Raw genomic sequence first — 15184 nt, forward strand, 5'->3', positions numbered from 1 at the left:
CCCATACCATGGACCAAGCGGGCTGGTATAGCTCAGGGTGCAAAGCCCAATGCGGCCGGGGCTCCGCATTCTGGCTATCCCAGGCTGCATGGGGGACAAGGGGTTAGAGAGAGCTCGGTAGGGGGGACCCCATGTCATTGTTTGGGGGAAATTTCCCACACTCTGAACATAACAAAAAAAAATTTTTTTAAATATTGTTTCCCACTTTCTTTTTAACATATCCTGCAAATTTGGTGTTGCTAGGATGTAAGGGGCCTTTGCTATTAACTGCTAAATTCGGTCGGAATTGTTCCCCTAAGAACTGTCATTTAATTTCAATGTACACTATTTTTCTTTGAAATTTTAAAATCGATTTTCTTTAAAAGTGTAAGGTCTTTTTGAATTTTTTTCCCTCTTGTAGTCACTGACCCCCCTCTACATACCCTGCAAATTTGGTGTTTCTACTATGTAAGGGGACTTACCTATAACCGCTAAATTCGGTGAGCGTTTAATTACAGAATTACGGAGTAAACTGAATGAAGGGAACTTGAAGTGAGAGGGATATGGATCCTGCCTGCCTTATTTATTTCCTTTTCAACAATACCAGTTGCCTGGCAGCCTTGCTGATCTTCCTGGGTACTGGGTAGGGATAGTTGGAGATGTCGGTTTCCGAATTCGACAGAATTTTCCATTCCGACAAGCGTCCTTATAATGTCCACAAAATATCACTGAAATCTGAATATACGACTTTCCAAATTAAAAAAAAAAAAGGTTGCAGAATCCGCTATTTTTTGTGGATGTATGCTATTATACGTAATACGCATTTCTGATTGGCAAGTGCGGTACACTTCCGCATCCTCTGATTGGCCGAATACTTCCAAATCTTGTGATTGGCTTGAAATTTTTAAGTCTCGGTAAAGCAGAATATTCCAATTTCCATACACTGATTTCTACTAAGGAAAGACGGATTCCTTATAATGTTTTTATAGTGGACACACCCCTCAGTGAGTTTGGGCCAGTGACATGCATATGACCTGGCAGAGCTGGGACAAGGTCCTTCAGCACCCAAGGCTGAGACACCAAAGTGCGCCCCTCCATCCCTCCCCCCCAGCCGTCACACACTGATTGCTACTAGACTAAGAGGCGCCCCAGGGCCCCCAACACCCTAATACCTTAATCTCTAGTTATCTGACTTGCAGTCACTGCCATGTATCCCCTTTTCTTATTTCTTTCTGCTTCAAACACAATTGGGAATGACAACTGAATGAATTGTGCGGCCCCTCCTACACAGCGCCCTGAGGCTGGAGCCTCTCCAGCCTCTGCCTCGGCCCGGCACTGTGACCTGGTAATAATTTGTGTATCTATTATACAATTATTTTGAGAAACAACATTATTTATACATTAACTTTTAATTTACTTCTGATGCCCACAATTGATGTAGGTTTTGATCTTCCTGTTTATGAAATTGGAGTAGAGAGACAAGAAGTTGCCTTGCCTGGGATGCCAGAGGCCAGAAACAGCCCCTAACAATGATAAATAAGTGAAATGTAAGCAGAGTTACTAGAGCTGAAATCTCCTTTTTCTCTTTCTTACAGACGTAGGCGGGATCTCCACCAGCAGAGCAGCCAGTGAGGCCGCCGCCCCCATGACTCTGGAGAGCTTCACCCTCCATGAATACCTTGAAGGCGAAAGTTATGGGAAGGTAAGTGATAAGGGAGAAAGATTCCTTAGGTTGTCTGCCTGTGTCAGACAACGGGGAGGAGTGAAGGCTCACCTTCATGGATAATAGCTTAATGCAGCAAGAGGAGGGAGACAGCAGGGATGGGGGATTTCTGAAAGCATCTCTTAGCAGAAGAAGCTGTTTGGCGAGTTCACCTAGGTCCGCATTCTGAGATACATGTACCGAAGGGGGGGATGTCTGACACATTTAGGGGGTACGAGTCCATGCTAATGGTAATTAGCCACATAGCAGTATAAATATTTGTGGAGTAATAATCTCATTGCATTTTAAAGGTAAGCATACATCCCTATACCTAGGGCTGGTTCTAGACTAAATGCGGCCCTGGAGCAAAAGTTAACATGGAGCTTCTCTGACTCCTCCCCTCAGTATAGCTGTATTGGGTGCCCCTCCCCCTTAGATAGCAGCATTAGGTGGCCCTTGCCCCCTCCCCCAAATATAGTAGTATTGAGAGATCTTTGTCCCCCCATATGCCAGTATTACTGGAGCCATTGCTCCCCTTCCCCATGGCATGTTGAATGCACACAGCAGAGCATGATCTCCCTTCTCCAGCCTCCGCGCTCCCTCCTCCTTTCTTCAGGTTGCTTCAGCCTCCATCCCCCACTGGTTCTTCTTCTCCATTCCCTGTAGGCATGTACATACTTACATAACTTGCAGGTGGGTCATGGGGACAGAGACGCCCCCCCCCCCCCCCCCCGTTTTCCCTCTCCCCCTCTTTCTTCTCTCTCTCTCCCCCCTCCTCTCCCTCTCTTTCTTCCTCTCTCTCCCCCTCCTCTCTCTCCTGTCTCTCTCTCCCTCTCTTTCTTCCTCTCTCTCCCCCCTCTCCTCTCTCTCTTCCTCCCTCTCCTCTCTCTCTCTCTCTCTCTCCTGCCCCCCCTCTCCCCACACTCTCTCTCGCTCTCTGAACACACTCTTCTTTGAGCTTCTGTCCACTATTGTACTCTTTGTGTCTGCCTATTCTCTCTCTGCTCACTCTCTGCTTTCTCTCTTTATGCCTTGCTCACTCTTTTTTGTGCCAAGCTTCTCTCTCTGTCCACAATTCTGTCTTCCCTGCTGTCACTGCCCTCTTGCCTACTGTTTAACCCCTACCTCTCAAAAGGTCAACTTAGTTGCACAGGACTGACTGCAGAGGAGCTCACAATCTAATTCCTGGTATAGCCATAGTCTAATGTCCTACCATGTTATTATATATTTAAATAGCACTGACATCTTCTGCACAGAGACAGAGGCGCTATACGTGCTACCTGAGAGCTACTGTTTTTTCCCTTGTTTTATTGCCTGATGAAGCGGGCTTGGTCCTGCGAAACGCGTTGCATCTATTGGGGTACTAATAAAGTGTTTATTTATGTCAGACAAGTAGTCTAGTCTGCTTTCGGAGGTAAGTCCACCACTGCCTCCCCAGCATATTTTAAAACTTTTAATTATTGTTTTTATTCTGCTGGTGCCTCTGTTCATCAAAGTCATTATAGTGTCCACCCTTGGAAGGAAGGGGGGCCCACCCCTACCTTTCGTCTATCTACAGAGAGCGACTTCTTAACCCTGAGTGAGGACAGGTCTAATCTCCTCACCTGCATACACAGTGGTTGCCTCAGCGGTAACCCTCGTTTGTGAGTATAACCTTCTCACATTACATTATTCACTATTGTCCTGAGTAGAGATGGGCCAAACGGTTCGCCGGCGAACGGTTCCACGCGAACTTCGGTGGTTCGCGTTCGCGTCCCGCTGGCGAACCTTTGCGGAAGTTCGATTCTCCCCATAATGCACCTTGAGGGTCAACTTTGACCCTCTACATCACAGTCAGAAGGCCCAGTGTAGCCAATTAGGCTACACTAGCCCCTGGAGCCCCACCCCCCTTATATAAGGCAGGCAGCGGCGGCCATTACGGTCACTCGTGCGCTGCCTGCGTTAGTGAGAGTAGGGCGAGCTGCTGCAGACTGTCTCTCAGGGAAAGATTAGTTAGGCTTAACTTGTTCCTGGCTGGCTGCATACCTGTTCTGTGAACCCACCACTGCATACCTGTACTGTGAACCCACCACTGCATACCTGTTCAGTGAACCCGCCACTGTATACCTGTTCAGTGAACCCGCCACTGCATACCTGTTGTGTTCAGTGAACCCGCCACTGTATACCTGTACTGTTCAGTGAACCCGCCACTGCATACCTGTTCAGTGAACCCGCCACTGCATACCTGTTGTGTTCAGTGAACCCGCCACTGTATACCTGTTCTGTTCAGTGAACCCGCCACTGCATACCTGTTGTGTTCAGTGAACCCGCCACTGCATACCTGTTGTGTTCAGTGAACCCGCCACTGTATACCTGTACTGTTCAGTGAACCCGCCACTGCATACCTGTTGTGTTCAGTGAACCCGCCACTGCATACCTGTTGTGTTCAGTGAACCCGCCACTGTATACCTGTTCTGTTCAGTGAACCCGCCACTGCATACCTGTTGTGTTCAGTGAACCCGCCACTGCATACCTGTTGTGTTCAGTGAACCCGCCACTGTATACCTGTACTGTTCAGTGAACCCGCCACTGCATACCTGTTCAGTGAAACCGCCACTGCATACCTGTTGTGTTCAGTGAACCCGCCACTGTATACCTGTACTGTTCAGTGAACCCGCCACTGCATACCTGTTGTGTTCAGTGAACCCGCCACTGCATACCTGTTGTGTCCAGTGAACCCGCCACTGCATACCTGTTGTGTTCAGTGAACCCACCGCATCAGTGCGCATACCTGTGCAGTTAAGTGAACCCACCTACCTACCTGAGTGCACGCAGTGTGCTATACCACTCCGTGCATACCCGATATGGACAAAACAGGTAGAGGAAGAGGTAGTGCCAGAGCCAGAGGAAGGCCCACCCGGCAGGTCTGCGCGAGGTCGTGTAAATGTAATTTCGCGTGGACCTGGCCCACAGTACAGTGCTCGGAAGAAGGCACGTCCCATCACCTCCCAAGATTGTCAGGACGTGGTTGAGTATTTAGCGACACAGAACACCTCATCTTGCTCAGCCACCAGCGCTACTACTAGCACCACTTCCGCTGCATTTGACACTTCGCAAGAATTATTTAGTGTTGAAATCACTGATGCACAGCCATTGTTGTTACAGCCAGATGAATTTTCACCAGCTCATATATTTGAGTTACCCGGCAACACTATGGATGTAACGTGTAAGGAGGATGAAGGACCTACTGATGGTGCATGTTTGGATTTGTCTGAGGCAAGCGAAGCTGGGCAGGATGATTACGATGATGACGATGATAGGGATCCTCTGTATGTTCCCAATAGAGGAGATGAAGAGGGGGACAGTTCAGAGGGGGAGTCAGAGAGTAGTAGGAGGAGAGAAGTTGCTGAAAGAAGCTGGGGCAGCTCTTCGTCAGAAACAGCTGGTGGCAGTGTCCGGCACCATGTATCGCCACCTATGTACAGCCAGCCAACTTGCCCTTCAGCATCAGCTGCTGAGGTCCCCATAGTGCCCACATCCCAGGGTGGCTCAGCGGTGTGGAAATGTTTTAATGTGTGTGCCTCAGATCGGACCAAAGCCATCTGTTCGCTCTGCCAACAAAAATTGAGCCGTGGAAAGGCCAACACTCACGTAGGGACAAGTGCCTTACGAAGGCACCTGGAGAAAAGGCACAAACAGCAATGGGATGGCCACCTGAGCAAAAGCAGCAGCAGCACACAAAAGAAAAGTCACCCTCCTTCTCCTCTTCCTCCTTCAGGTGCATCATCTGCTTCTGCCGCTTTCTCCCTTGCACCTTCACAGGCACCCTCCTCCACTCCGCCTCTGCCCTTGAGCGGTTCCTGCTCCTCTGCCCACAGCAGCAGTCAGGTGTCCGTGAAGGAAAAGTTTGAGCGGAAGAAGCCAATTTCGGCCAGTCACCCCCTTGCCCGGCGTCTGACAGCTGGCGTGGCGGAATTGTTAGCTCGGCAGCTGTTACCATACCAGCTGGTGGACTCTGAGGCCTTCCGTAAATTTGTGGCCATCGGAACACCGCAGTGGAAGATGCCAGGGCGCACTTATTTTTCGAGAAAGGCCATACCCCAACTGCACCGTGAAGTTGAGAGGCAAGTGGTGTCATCTCTTGCGAAGAGCGTTGGGTCAAGGGTACACCTGACCACGGATGCCTGGTCTGCCAAGCACGGGCAGGGCCGCTACATTACGTACACAGCCCATTGGGTGAACCTGGTGGTGAACGATGGCAAGCAGGGCGCAGCGGACCAAATTGTGACACCTCCACGGCTTGCAGGCAGGCCTCCTGCCACCTCCTCTCCTCCTGCTACATGCTCTTCGCTGTCCTCCTCCTCCTTGGCTGAGTGGCAGTTCTCCTCTCCAGCTACACAGCCCCAGCTCCGCAGGTCCTATGCTGCATGCCAGGTACGACGCTGTCACGCCATCTTAGACATGTCTTGTCTCAAAGCGGAGAGTCACACTGGAGCAGCTCTCCTGGCTGCTCTTAAGAAACAGGTGGATGAATGGCTGACCCCGCACCACCTGGAGATAGGCAACGTGGTGTGCGACAACGGCAGCAATCTGCTTGCCGCTTTGCATATGGGGAAGATGACACACATACCCTGCATGGCACATGTCATGAATCTAGTTGTTCAAAGATTTGTGGCAAAGTACCCTGGCTTAGCGGATGTCCTGAAGCAGGCCAGGAAGTTCTGTGGGCATTTGAGGCGGTCTTACACAGCCATGGCACGATTTGCAGAAATTCAGCGGAAAAACAACATGCCGGTGAGACGCCTCATTTGCAATAGCCCGACTCGCTGGAATTCGACCCTGCTCATGTTCTCCCGCCTGCTAGAACAGAAGAAAGCCGTCACCCACTACCTCTACAACTACAGTAGAATGAAACAGTCTGGGAAGATGGGGATGTTCTGGCCCGACAACTGGACACTGATGAAAAATGCATGCAGGCTCATGCGGCCGTTTGAGGAGGTGACCAACCTGGTGAGCCGCAGTGAGGGCACCATCAGCGACTTAATTCCCTACGCTTACTTCTTGGAGCGTGCTGTGCGTAGAGTGGCGGATGAAGCTGTGAATGAGCGTTACCAGGAACCGTTACGGCAGGAACAGGCATGGGACCAATTTTCATCAGACCCAGCTGTTTCCTCAACACCTGCGGCAGCACAGAGGGGGGAGGAGGAGGAAGAAGAGAAGTCGTGTGCAGAAGACAAGTCAGACTCAGAGGATGATGAGCAAGGTGTTTCTTTGGGGGAGGAGGAGGAGGAGGGGACGGCGGCAGGAGAACACCCGCAGCAGGCGTCGCAGGGGGCTTGTGCTGCTCAACCTTCCCGTGGTATTGTTCGCGGCTGGGGGGAGGAGGTTGACTTACGTGACGTCACTGAGGAAGAGCAAGAGGAGATGGAGGGTACTGGATCCGACTTTGTGCAGATGTCGTCTTTTATGCTGTCCTGCCTGTTGAGGGACCCCCGTATAAAAAACCTCAAGGGGAATGAGCTGTACTGGGTGGCCACACTACTAGACCCTCGGTACAGGCACAAAGTGGCGGACCTGTTACCAACTCACCGGAAGGTGGAAAGGATGCAGCACATGCAGAACCAGCTGTCAACTATGCTTTACAATGCCTTTAAGGGTGATGTGACAGCACAACGCCAGCAAGGTACCACTGCCACTAATCCTCCTCCCGTGTCCACGCAGTCAAAGACAGGACACTCCAGCGATCTCATGGTGATGTCGGACATGCGGACGTTCTTTAGTCCAACGCCTCGCCGTAGCCCTTCCGGATCCACCCTCCACCAACGCCTGGAACGGCAGGTAGCCGACTACCTGGCCTTAAGTGTGGATGTAGACACTGCTGTGAACAGCGATGAGGAACCCTTGAACTAATGGGTGCGCAGGCTTGACCTGTGGCCAGAGCTGTCCCAATTTGCCATCCAACTTCTCTCCTGCCCTGCCGCAAGCGTCCTGTCAGAAAGGACCTTCAGCGCAGCTGGAGGCATTGTCAGAGAGAAGAGAAGTCGCCTAAATCACAAAAGTGTTAAGTACCTCACCTTTATCAAAATGAATGAGGCATGGATCCCGGAGGGCTGCTGCCCGCCCCAAGACTAAGTCAGTCCTCGCACACACAGCATCTCTGCCTGCACGCCGTGTGACTGGCTGCCTAGCCTGCCCCAAGAAGACTAAGTCGCTCCCAGTCCCTCTACACAGCATGTCTGCCTGCAGGCCGCTTGACTACCTTCTCCGCCACCACCAACAGGGTCCTGGACTCCAGGCGGATTGCTGAATTTTTTAGGCCGCTGCTAGCAGCGGCCGCTGTAATAATTTTTCTGGTGCGTGTACATGACTGCCTAATTTTTCTGGCTGCACTGCGGGCAGCTGCAACAACAAAAGAAAAGGCATGTACATGCGCCCATTCCCCTTCGTGATCATTACCTTGCCGTGGTGAAGGGGCTTGCGTATCACAATGAAGCAATGACCGGCACCTAGATGAGTGTCTCGGGGGGCACACAAAAGATAATAAGGTCGTTGCTTCATTGTGGTCAGACCAAATTTGATCAGCTGGACAGTCACTGTTCTGTCATTCAGCTACATCAGCCAGGCGACCATATGGGCTGTAAAGCCACCAAAACCTGCACTCTCGCCATGGTGCGCACCAGTCCAGCATGGCCATCACTACACAAACAGCTGTTTGCGGTGCGTTACACGGTGAGTTCGGTGTGTCAGTGTGAAGCAGTACCTTAATTACACTACCTGATTGATGTATACACATGCAAGATGTTTTAAAGCACTTTAGGCCTGTCATTTAGCATTCAATGTGATTTTCTGCCCTTAAAACGCTGCTTTGCGTCAAATCCAGATTTTTCCCCGGGACTTTTGGCGTGTATCCCACTCCGCCATGCCCCCCTCCAGGTGTTAGACCCCTTGAAACATCTTTTCCATCAGTTTTGTGGCCAGCATAATTATTTTTTTTTCAAAGTTCGCATCCCCATTGAAGTCTATTGCGGTTCGCGAACTTTAACGCGAACCGAACGTTACGCGAAAGTTCGCGAACCCGGTTCGCGAACCTAAAATCGGAGGTTCGGCCCATCTCTAGTCCTGAGCATACTACACCATATTGGGCTCTCGGTGTCTTTTTCTTATCTTCTGCAGCACATTACAGAGTACATAGCCATGTCACTGACTGTCCTCAGAGGAGCTCACAATCTAATCCTACCATAGTCATAGTCTATGTCTTACCATATTATTATGAATATGTATTTGTATAGCATTGACATCTCCTGCACACTTTACAGAGTACATAGTCATGTCACTGACTGTCCTCAGAGGAGCCCACAATCTAATCTTATCATAGTCATAGTCTAATGGCCTACTATATTATTATTATTATTATTATGTATTTATATAGCAATGACATCTTCTGCAGCACTTTACTAAGTACATAGTTATGTCACTGACTGTGCTCAGAGGAGCTCACAATCTAATCCTGTCATAGTCTAATGTCCTGCCATATTATTATTATGTATTTACAGTATATAGCTATGACATCTTTTTCAGCACTTTACAGAGTACATAGTCATGTCACTGACTGTCCTCAGAGAGGCTCACAAACTAATAGCTACCATAGTCATAGTCTAATGTCCTCTCATATTATTATTATGTATTTATAAAGCACTGACATCTGCAGCACTTTACAGATTACATAGTCACATCACTGACTGTGCTTAGAGGAGCTCACAATCTAATCCTACCATAGTCATAGTCAAATGTCTATACCATATTATTATTATGTATTTATATAGCACTGACATCCTCTGCAGCACTTTCCAGAGTACAAAGCCATATCACAGGCAGGTAATAAGAAGTAGAGCGATAGGTAGATTCTATTGATAATACAATTCGTAACTTTTTTTAATCAATAGAAAAAACGATTAACTTATTTTTAACAATGGAACACCAGCAGTCAGTGCTGTATGAATACAGAATAATAATAATATGGCAAGATTGATACCAATAATAATAATAAAAAAATCCTTGTGATTTGTACAGGTCCATGGATTACCTTGCATTGTTTTATTTCAAGAAAAGGGGTGTGGCTTGTGCTGATGGGCGGAGTTTAGGGCTCCAGAACATTTGTGCCTCTAGGCTCCTAAGCTGTAAATCTGGCCCTGCTTTTTATAGTGGAAATCTAATAAAAAAACATGAAGAAAACAAGACACACAAAAACCAAGAAGTTTGCTTGCTGAAGATTTCATTTTATTCAGTTTATAAAAGTGAAAACATATAAAAATGGCAACAAAATAGCTTACAGTACAAAATTGAAAGAATAAATTACATCTGTCAGCTCTTTGTGGTGTGGACAACGGTAAAAAAATATAACCTGTGTATAAGGAAGGTTGTCGTGTTTATGATTATGAAGCATAAATAAGAGAGGCCAGCTCTGTGTCAGAAATTACAAAATGATAGATAAATATTTCCGAGCCTGTGGGCGGCTGTGCGCTGCGGAGTTATCTTCAGGTTTCAGGAGGTCTGCGTTACGAGAATCGCTGCTGACCATAAAGTGCTAAAGAAGATGGGGATAAAATCGCCTGCAGCAGCCCTGACCAGCGGCCGCCGCTCAGCCAGCAATCCACCAGGCGGGTTATTTGAGGGCCCTTTCACACTGGCGCTTTGAGTTGGCCTAGTTTTGCCGCAGGCAGCAGTGCGGCGGAAGTGATGTAATCACCGCAATCCCTATGTGAGCATATACCAACGTTGTCGCAGATTTGTGTGACCGGGAGTCATATAAGTCTATGGCGACGCGTGTATTTTTTAAAAAAATCCCGCTGTACTGTTGCGGCACAGAAGCGTATTAGTTCGACTTTTCGGCCTCAGGAAGTGAGTGCTAGAGAGACTCACTTCCTGTTTGGCCTGCTGCCAGATGGGGACTACTGTGTATTAATGAGGAAATCCCCGAAGGCTGTTTTTGGTGTTGTGGAGACTGGAGAGATGTAACCATGGCATCGCACCTCAACGCCAACGCCGGCTTTGAGTGTGAAACCGGTGTAAAGGTGGCCAAACATCAGGCAACTTGGCCGGCCGATTGACCATCCGATTCAATTATTATAATCGGATGAAAATCGATGCTATGACCATGTGACCAATTTTGGCCCGATATTGGTCGCATGTATCAATTAGACATGCTGCAAGATGTAGGACCGATTTCCTCGTTCGGGTTTGCATGGCAATAAAGGTGTGTGATTTTGGGAGGAGCGACAGAACCCTTGGTGCTTTCCTCCCTAATATAAAAATGCCCCCCCCCCCCCCCCCGGTTCCCAATGCAGTATACATATACACGTTGCCACGTAGATGCCGGTGACCACATGGGGCAGGTGTATAACCACAGAGCCCGGAACCAGCAGCGGACACGGAAAGGCACTGGGCACCATGGGGGAACATTTTACATTGGGGGGGCAGTGCGGCATCACAAGGTTGATTCCCAATAGATTTCATGCTTAAGTCGATTGGGAATTGGCGTGCGGTGTTTGGGCATCCAACAGAACGAAGACCGATTGCCCAACCCACTGTGTGACATCACATCTGCACCGATCTGTCGGCCCTCCGCCCCCCCGCAGTGAAACAGTCTGCTGACTGACTATGCGGCTGTACAGCTCAGCGATGTCACCCGAGGGATCGGGTGCCGATTTCAATCGAGCGACATCTGTCAAGCGTGTGTATGGGCCTTTAAAGCAGACCGTAATGTGAATGTCATTGTTTTTGACTAATTCCCTGCCCCAGGATCCCATTACGTCCTTGTAAGTGAATTACCATTGTTTTATTTTATTTTTTTTTACACTGAAACCTGAAGATTGACCTGAGAATATTATTAAATATAAATATTAAAAAATAAAAGTTTTGACAGTGAAATAACAAGGACATGTGCACAGGAAAAATAACAAGGCAAGAGAGAACATTCTGTTACCGCTCTCAGTATCCAATCACAAGCTCGCTGTCATTCCAATGATCGAATCCCTGATAATAATGATAATAATAATGATAATCCACCAGTCGGAATAGTCACATTTGCTCAGCTTTCTGGGAAGTTATAAACTGAAATTTTGGGGCCCTCTGGGAGATTACAAGCATTAAACAAGAAGCAGCTGATTGGGCAGCATGCAAGGGGTTATGGGATCGGCTTATTATGAAACGTATCAACACTTAGCAGGAGGGCTGGCGCTGCCATATGGCCAACCTGGGCAATCGCCCCAGGGCCCGGAGCCAACTCCAGATTGTCCCCAGGTCCCCCTCCCCAACTAAACTGTGGGCCTGGCCAGGCATGCACCTCCATTGGTCCATGTGCTCCCGTTTTCATCCTCGCAGGGGCGCCAGGTCATGGAGGAGAGGCACCCCCGCAAGCAAGGATAAAGATGGCAACGCACGGAGTCGTAGATCAATGGAGGAGTGTGTCGGCGAGACAGGTGAGTTGCTACTCTGTCAAAAGTCTCTGCAGATAATTGTGTGTGTGTGTGTGTGTGTGTGTGTGTGTGTGTGTGTGGAGGGGGGGAGGGGGCGACCTGGTATCCGCTTGAGGGCCATCAGGGGGAATTTGGCAGCAAAAAAAGGCCCCTAACGCTGGTTTGTGGACTAGTCTGTCGGGGGGGGGGGGGGAGGGGGGGGATTTTTGTTGGTAATCTCACAAAAAGTAAAAATGGTTTTATCTACATTCATTTTACTTCTGCTTATCGGATCAGTTTTTTTTGTTTTTTTTACAGAAAATTGATGTAATATATTTGCCAGGGACGTCTATACAGTCTTATTGCAGCTGTACACACGTGCGAGATATCGGTCAGATTTTTCATACGTTAAAATAATCAGAAAAATTCATTGTACTTCTCGGATTGAAAAGATAAAAAAAAAATTTTTGGGTGTGTGTCTCTCTACCTTAAAGTAAGCCTTTGACTTATTTAAATGTAGAAAATTGATAATTATCTCGGGAGGGGGGAGCCTCTCTGGATCTTAATAAGACTTCTCCCATCCCCCTCTCTCCCTCCGCTCCAGTGCCGGGACTTCCTGTGCACGCACACTAGCACCATCCTGCTCGGCCGGGACTTCCTGTGCACGCACACTAGCACCATCCTGCTCGGCTTCTGACGGATATAGCTGAGCCTGATCGGGACCATGCTACTACTGCTCAGGTGCAGAGGGCTCACATCTGCGCAGAGGCATATCTACAGGGGTGCAGGTATGGCATGTGCCATGGGCGCCTCTTACTGGGGGCGCTGCTCGATAGCATCCTTTGTCTTCTCCATACAGATTCTAGTTTTGGGGGACATTCTGCTGCCTGGTTACATCATTTGGGGGGAACAAGCTGCCTAATCATAATTTGGAGAATATGCATAGGCTGACCTATTACAATACTCCATTCTTCCAGGCCATGCTTCGCTTCAACTTGGACACAATTAATTACCCAAGACTACATGTTACGATATTTGGAGGATGCATTCACCCCATTTGCCAAGGGCACAGTTTTACCTAGATACGCCTCTGCATCTGTGCTGTAGCCTGACTTTTTCTGAAGAAAGCTCAGCGGGTCGGTGCTAGTGCGCCTGAGCGACCTGCGGACAAGCATCAACAAGCGCTCTGTCGGGGTCCCAGCACTGAAACAGGGCTGCAGAGGCAAGTACCCTTTTGGGGCACTTTTTTTTTTTTAACTACAGGTACTCTTTAATTCAAGTCAATTCACTTTTGACACAGAATTTAAAATTGTTGCTATCTCAATCTCGCAATCTGATTGGTTGCTGTAAGCGAAACAGAGTATTTCTCTCCTGCTTTGCACTTTGACACAAATTACCTAGGATGATATAACAGGAAAGGATTGAGGTGGACCCCTAAAAGCAGAGATTTGTAAAGCTGAACTCCAGACAGAAACTTTATGATGAATTGCAAAAAGGTATTTTTGAGTATGAGGAAAATCACAGAATTCTCTCATTGGCTGCTCTTGCCCCTTTTGGGAGGGTTATTGGTTATATTATTACCGGTGACCTCAATCATTTACGGTGTCATAAGTACATTGATTGTGGTCACGTCCCCTGCCTGCAGCATGACTGTGCATTGTACTGCAAGGAAGATCATGTGACCAGGCTGACCTATGCATGACCTCCTCGTTGTTAAGGAGATGTGACCCCACCCACTCAGTTACACTGACAGACCTTTTTTTCCGCATCTTAGGGCCCGCCTCCTGAGTGTACATATGCTCTGTACATATGCTCTGCAGGAATTGGCAGATGAGGATCATGTGACTCATGTCTGATACAGATTTTAAGGTACTTGATAAAAAGAAGTTCATTTTAATGCTTATATTTATTAACGTAGGGATTTTTTAAGGGACTCCAGTCAACATCCATCTGCTGGGTTGTGATACACATTTTAAAAGGGGGTCGGGGGGGTCAAAGTTCATTTTGGCCAGGGACTCCATTGTCACTGGAACTGGCCCAGGTTGGCAGGCAGAGGTGGCCAATGGGAACAGCTAAATGAGGGGTAGGAGGCGGGGCAAAGTTTACAACTCAAGTCTGATTCTCACTCTATAGACCATTGGACAGGCTCTCTTTATCTGTGTATGTGTTTGATTGTCTGGAGTTCAGCTGGTGCAAAAACATGGCAGAAATGACAACGGGAAAGAGGTAAACTGGTCAGAGGACTGGTTAGTCCCTCAGTGACAGGGGACCTGGCTGTGACCTCCTGGCTGCGGTTATATCGCCTTGTCTTTTTTCTTCTTTTTTTTCTTGTTTTGGTTATTTTTTTTGTTTTCATCCTTTTGCTTCTTTGATCCTTTCCGTTTAGGCTTCTTTTTGTAGCTGTGAAGTAAAGAGAGAATTTCTTTCATCCTTTTGTGCTTCCATAGTGACATAGTTATCTCAGCTGAAAATAAGACGTTAGTCTATTAAGTTCAACTTTTTTAAGGGGTCCGTAAAATAAAGGTGCCAGGAAATTTGGTTACCAGGATTTTTACTAATTTTTGTTAGTAAAATATCGGTAATATTTACTAATATTTTACTAACGCTAAACCTAACCCTGCTCTCACATGGAACCCTCCCCCCTCCAATGTTTAACCATACCCACTCCCCATGACTCCTAACCTTACCACCTTCCTTCCCGATGCTTAATCCTAACCGTCCCTCCCAGCACAAACCCCCTTCCAGATGCCTGACCCCAACCGTCCCTCCCGGCACAAACCCCCTTCCAGACACCTGACCCTAGCCGTCCCTCCCGGCACAATACCCCCCTTCCAGATGCCTGACCCCAACCGTCCCTCCCGGCACAAACCACCTTCCAGACACCTGACCCTAGCCGTCCCTCCCGGCACAAACCCCCTTCCAGATGCCTGACCCCAACCGTCCCTCCCGGCACAAACCACCTTCCAGACACCTGACCCTAGCCGTCCCTCCCGGCACAAACCCCATTCCAGATGCCTGGCCCCAACTGTCCCTCCCGGCACAAACCTCCTTCCAGACGCCTGACCCTAAC

The 15184-nt window shown here is 48.4% G+C and overlaps 1 protein-coding gene across 1 annotated transcript in view; it reads right to left on the reverse strand.

Annotated features, from left to right (window-relative positions):
• Nucleotides 1–12402: 12402 nt before the first annotated feature.
• Nucleotides 12403–15184, reverse strand: part of IL12B (interleukin 12B) — a 33941-nt gene continuing 31159 nt past the window's right edge. The window contains exon 8 of the mRNA XM_068273105.1: nt 12403–14514. Within this exon, the coding sequence (XP_068129206.1) occupies nt 14409–14514 (106 nt within the window). The 3' untranslated portion in view covers nt 12403–14408. The remainder of the gene's footprint in view (nt 14515–15184) is intronic.

The sequence above is a fragment of the Hyperolius riggenbachi genome, chromosome 3 (assembly GCF_040937935.1).
Source record: "Hyperolius riggenbachi isolate aHypRig1 chromosome 3, aHypRig1.pri, whole genome shotgun sequence".
Classification (NCBI taxonomy): Eukaryota; Metazoa; Chordata; class Amphibia; order Anura; family Hyperoliidae; genus Hyperolius; species Hyperolius riggenbachi.